This window comes from Malus domestica, chromosome 07 (genome assembly GCF_042453785.1).
Source record: "Malus domestica chromosome 07, GDT2T_hap1".
Classification (NCBI taxonomy): domain Eukaryota; kingdom Viridiplantae; phylum Streptophyta; class Magnoliopsida; order Rosales; family Rosaceae; genus Malus; species Malus domestica.
This window is the reverse complement of record NC_091667.1, coordinates 25,085,408-25,091,379: the sequence shown is the minus strand read 5'-3', so window position 1 is coordinate 25,091,379 and position 5,972 is coordinate 25,085,408. Positions and strand designations below refer to the sequence as shown.

The window sequence follows — 5,972 nt, the reverse complement described above, 5'->3', positions numbered from 1 at the left end:
TGGTCCAGACGAAGCTGAAACGCCACAATTATCTCGTCTGGAAATCTCTCTTTGATCCGATCTTTCGCCGGTACGAGCTTGCTGGATTTGTTGATGGATCTGAACCTGCACCGCCTCAATTACTCTGTGATTCTTCAGGAAATTTGATTCCTAATCTTGCCTTCGAGTTATGGTATGAGACTGATCAGAATATCATCATCTGGATTAACTCTACACTCTCTGAGGATTTGCTTCCTTTCACCGTCGGTGTTCAATCTGCTCGGGAATTATGGCAGAATCTTGAACGAAGATTTGATGGTGTCTCGAGATCTCACATTCATCAACTGCGGTCAACTCTTCAATCGATAACTAAAGGCGCATCTTCCATCTCTGAGTACTTTCAGCGTCTCAAGGAAGTCACCGATGCTCTTGCGGCTGCTGGCGCACCCGTTGATGATCATGATCTGCTGATGATAATTCTTAATGGACTTCCTGATGACTATGATTCGTTTGTTGATTTGGTCCAATTTCGTCTTGCTGATACGACTGTTGATGATCTCCATGGTTTCTTGCTTAGCAAAGAAATGACGCTTGCACTGAAGCAGCATGCAAAAGGCTCATCTACTGAACCTTTTCAGGCCTTTCAAGCATCATCTCCCACTGCTCCTCCTTTGCTCCCTACACCATCTATTCCCCATAAACCTCAAGCCTACGCTGCTCATCCTCAGAATCGTGATCAGCGCAATTACACCAACAATAATCGTACGCAGCGTAATTACAACACCAACAACAATCGTAATCGATTTAATCGCTCCACTTCTAATTTTCAGAATTGTGGTGGTTCTCGTGGCGGCCCTCGTTTTTTCAACAATTTAAGCCTTCTCCTTGCCAGATCTGTGAAGACCCAGGCCACCAAGCCATTGATTGGAGTCATCGTATGAATCCTAATTTTCAAGGTTGTGTTCCTCATGCGAAGCTTGCTATGTATGCTAATCCTCCTGTTCATTCCTCTCCTCCATGGCTCATCGATTCTGGAGCAAGTTCCCACATGACCAATAACATTCAGAATTTGCAGAATCCACAACCATATTATAGCTCTGACAAAGTTTATATTGGTGATGGCCAAGATTTGCAAATCCATCACTCTGGCTCTTTTTTAATTCACACTCCTTCTGCTACGTTTCAATTAAAGAATGTTTTACATGTTCCTCAATTAAAACATGATCTACTTTCTGCCAATATGTTTTCTGTGGATAATTGGTGTTCTATGACTCTGAATCCTTTTGACTTCAATGTCAAGGATCTTACTACGGGGAAGATGCTTTTTAGAGGCCCTGTTCGCCATGGTCTCTATCCCTTCTCTGCATTTCCTCATCATTCCAGCAGATATCTTGCTACTATTGCAATAAGGACATCACCTCATCTTTGGCATCAACGCTTGGGACATCCAACGCTCAAGACATTTAGATCTGTTATTTCTCAGTCTTCATTGCCTATTACTACTTCTGTTGATCAGCTCTTCTGTTCCAATTGTGTCTTAGGCAAGTGTGCTCGGTTGCCATTTCATGCTTCCGTTAGTATCACATCTAGACTACTGGAACTTGTTCATGCTGATGTGTGGGGACCTGCACCATTACTTTCTGTTAGTGGATACAAGTTCTATGTTCTTTTTGTTGATGACTTCACCAAGTATACTTGGTTGTATACTCTTAAACATAAATCGGATGTCTTTGTTACTTTTGTCCAATTTCAAGCTTTGGTTGAAAATGTTTCTGGCTTCAAGATTGGTACTTTACGCACAGACTCAGGGGGTGAGTTTCTTAGTTCTACTTTTTATAAGCATCTTGCTTCTTATTGTATTCAACATCATTTTAGTTGTCTGCATACTCCCCAACAAAAAGGTTGTGCTGAAATGAAGCACCGACATGTTGTTGAAACAGCTCGAACTTTATTGATCACTTCTAAAGTGCCTCATCAATTTTGGGTGGAAGCTTTTCTTATTGCCACCTACCTTATTAATCGGTTGCCTCCTCCTTCTAAACCATCTCCATGGGAACAGTTCTTTCGAAAGCCTCCTGATTACAATCAGCTCAGAGTCTTTGGTTGCAGTTGCTATCCTTGGTTAAAACCCTATATCACTTCCAAATTGGATGCTAAAAGTAAACCTTGTGTGTTTCTTGGATACAGTTTGATTCATAAAGGGTATCGCTGTTTAGATCCCATCACCAATCGAGTCTACATATCTCGACATGTATATTTTGATGAGACATCTTTTCCTTTCCACACACTTACATCCTCTTCCCCTAGTCCTTCTCCTACTACTTCCTCTCATTTTTCCCTTGTTTTTCCTCATCTATATCCTCCTAATTCTTCACCATGTCATGCTCCTCAACCTGCCACACCATCTACCTAACCTATATCTGCCCCACCTTCCCTTGCCCCTACTTCTCCCATATCTTCACCTACCTTTCTACCTTCCCATGTTATCTCTGTTTACCCTATGCAAACTAGATCTAAATCCGGCATCTTTAAACCTAAAGCATACACAGCTACTAAACATCCCTTACCAACTCCCTTAGACAGTGCATATGTCCCTTCAACCTATCTTCAAGCATCTAAGTATCCCTATTGGAGGGCAGCAATGCAAGATGAATTTAATGCACTGCAACATACAGGAACCTGGCAACTTGTTCCTCCTTTTACTTCTCAAAACTTAGTGGGATGTAAGTGGGTTTTCCGAATTAAACGTAAACCTGATGGCTCTGTGGATCGTTATAAGGCCAGATTAGTGGCAAAGGGGTATAACCAGCAAGAAGGCATTGATTTTCGTGAGACTTTCTGTCCAGTGGCCAAACCAGTCACCATCCGGATATTACTTACTCTGGCAACTCAATCTAACTGGTTTTTACATCAATTGGATGTTAGTAATGCGTTCTTACATGGAAATCTGAAAGAGAATGTATTCATGGCTCAACCATCAGGTTTTATTGATCCAGCTCATCCTAATCATGTGTGTCACTTCAAGAAGTCTCTGTATGGTTTGAGACAGGCTCCACAGGCTTGGTTTGAAAAACTTCAATCTGCCTTGTTCTCTATTGGCTTCCATGCTTCTCAATCGGATCACAATTTGTTTGTCCTTCAACAACCAGTTTTAGTTCTTGTTCTCGTCTATGTGGATGATATTATTGTGACTGGCCCCTCTTCTATTGCCTACAACACTGTTATCTCTTAGTTAACTGCTCAGTTTCCTATCAAAGATCTCGGTGATCTTCATTATTTTCTTGGCTTAGAAGTCCAGCCCTCTCCTGCGGGTGTATTCATTCATCAACCCAAATATATTTTGGACTTGCTCATAAGAACTCACATGGATGGTGCAAAACCTTGTCTTACTCCTTTTGGCTCTGCCAAACTTGATCACACTGGCTCTTTACTTGAAGATCCTACTGAATATAGGAATATTGTTGGGGCTCTTTAGTATCTTACATGGACTAGACCTGATATTTCCTTTGCTGTGAACCTTGTTTGTCAGTTTATGCATTCTCCACGGGTCCCTCATCTCCAAGCTGTCAAACGTATTTTACGCTATCTCAAATGATCTTTTGGTCTTGGCTTGTGGTTTCCCAAGGTCTCATCTTCTTTCACCCTTAAAGCTTACTCGGATGCAGATTGGGCTGGCTGCTCTTGGGACAGGCGGTCTATTGGAGGTTTTTGTATATTTCTTGGCCCTTCCCTCATTAGCTTGAGTGCTAAGAAGCAACATACAGTTGCTCGGTCCTCCACCGAAGCTGAATACAAATCCTTAGCCCATACTGCAGCTGAAATTACTTGGATTTGCAAATTGTTTGCTGATATTGGTTTTCAATTACCTGTTTTACCTCAGATTTGGTGTGATAACATTTCAGCGATTTCTTTGGCTTCAAATCCGGTCTTCCATGCTCGCACAAAGCATGTTGAAATTGACTACCATTATATTTGGGAGCTTGTTCTTGCTAAGCTTCTCACTATTCAGTTTGTTTGCAGCCAAGATCAGCTTGCTGACATCCACACTAAATCTCTTCCTCGTCAACGATTTCTTGATCTGTGATCCAAGCTTTCCCTCCAATCCTCTCCGTTTAGCTTGAGGGGGTGTGAAGAGAATAATGGAGTATATAAAAATGTAAAAGATGTTAACAGTTAGTTAAAAGTTACTGTTGTAATAATCTCTTTTACTTTTGGTAACTTTAGTTTTACAACAGTTGGTTGTATATATATACTCTGTAATGTTATTCTTCAGGTTAATGAAAAAGTCTTTTCATTTCCTCAATATAACTAGCATTGTAGTCAGAAGAAAGCTTAACTTTTTTGAGAATATTGTATGAACTAGTTAGCCTGATTTGCTTGGGCAAGCGTAATTCCCATACCAGAAAAGTTCAATAATAGTCAAAATAGTTTGAAATATAGTAGTGGACGCTTGCGGAGCCCGTAAAATGACACAATTTTCATCATAAATTAGCTTTTGACTTATGAGCTTTAAAATTGAAAATAACACAATGTACAAGTACAACAGAAATTTAGCTGCACACTTACTAACATATCTTATCTAAATGCTCCAAGCATATAACAAAACTTCTGAAGAAAAAGGCAACGTCATCAAAGATAATGAAACCCTAGATCTAGTTCATAACTGATGCAACGAAGAACGCTGATGAAAATGTATTCGTTGCAAGGAATCCAGAGTTTCGTGTTGGTTGCAAGCTGAAAAACTTCTTCAGCGAGATCAAGCAATTCCTGGAACAGAGGGTGGCTGAGTAATGTAACCTTGATGATAAATTTCTTGCAGTCTTCACCAACATACACCACAAGGTGGCCTCTTGGGACATCTTTGGGTACATAGTAGTCCTCTTCATGACGGGGGAACCACATTTTCGCATTGCTAAAGTGACCCCGGATTTTACGCCTTAGGACTGTACCACCAAGGTTCCTGCATCTGCGAAAGAATTGTTTGATGAGGAACTTAGCCTCAAAAAGCATCATATCGATGTTCATAACTAGTAGATACTGAGAGTGAAATAGAGGGCAGTTGGGGGGGGGGGGTTGTATGACAGCAAAACTAAGCTTTATATATAGCAAGTATATGTAAGTGGGATTTCATCCCAATGCATATGTAGCTACTGTTTGGGATATTGTAAAATATATAAGATTATTTCTCCAATTTGAGAAAGAATTGAAACACTTGGTGGGGGCTAGTGAGTCAGATCGCTGTCACTTGCTATTAGTGTTATAATAGGAAGAGTTAAGTTCATAACCATCATTTTCATGTTTCCTCATCAGTTAATGAAATCATATAGGAAAGACTTATTTCGAGGATTTTAGAAGCCATGCAAGGCAATGTGGTTATAATTTGACGACATATAAGTGAGTGGGTTTTGTTTTCAAACCTATGTTATATGTATAGTTTCTTTAATGGTTAAAGAATGTTTTACATCATGCCACAATCTTACTTAGAAATATTATTTGTTGATGTTGAGGTTTATGAAATTATGATGGTATGATAGTACATATTTTATCTGCTCATCATGCAGGTTTAAATTGGTGTCTTTAGTACTCGTTCGGACCAGGATCAGCTTTACATGTATGTGCAACGTTATGCTCACATTGGATTCATTGTACGTGTCAACATGTTCATCTAGCTACTTTCTTCATGGACTCGTGTGTCTACATTTTTTACGAGCATATTGTGTTACAGTTGTTAAGATATTTGCGATTTACTCGTATCTTAAGCATAACGGCTTTTATACTATTTTGCTTTGGTTTCCATATTACAACGAGAGGTTACTATGTTAAGAAAAGCAAAAATTTTGGTAAATCCTTGTTTTTGTCCACTGATAGTTTGTTTTTCACCATTCCAAGACTTAGTAGTTGGATGCTATGGCGAGCGAGGACTCACTAGCGGTTTTGGCATATTTGCTATAATTAATGTACGAAATTTATTCTTGTTAATTGTATAATATCCA

At 39.7% G+C, this 5,972-nt stretch overlaps 1 protein-coding gene across 1 annotated transcript; it reads right to left on the bottom strand.

Moving 5' to 3' along the window:
- Window positions 1-4,608: 4,608 nt before the first annotated feature.
- Window positions 4,609-5,004, bottom strand: LOC108173838 (auxin-induced protein 15A-like). Its single transcript, XM_017333696.1, has one exon. It carries the CDS (start codon window positions 5,002-5,004, stop codon window positions 4,609-4,611), a length of 396 nt encoding a protein of 131 aa, XP_017189185.1.
- Between the last annotated feature and the right edge of the window lie 968 nt (window positions 5,005-5,972).

Bases quoted from the DNA above. Each gene is read 5' to 3' on its own strand.
- LOC108173838 (XM_017333696.1), bottom strand. From the start codon at position 5,004: ATGAACATCGATATGATGCTTTTTGAGGCTAAGTTCCTCATCAAACAA.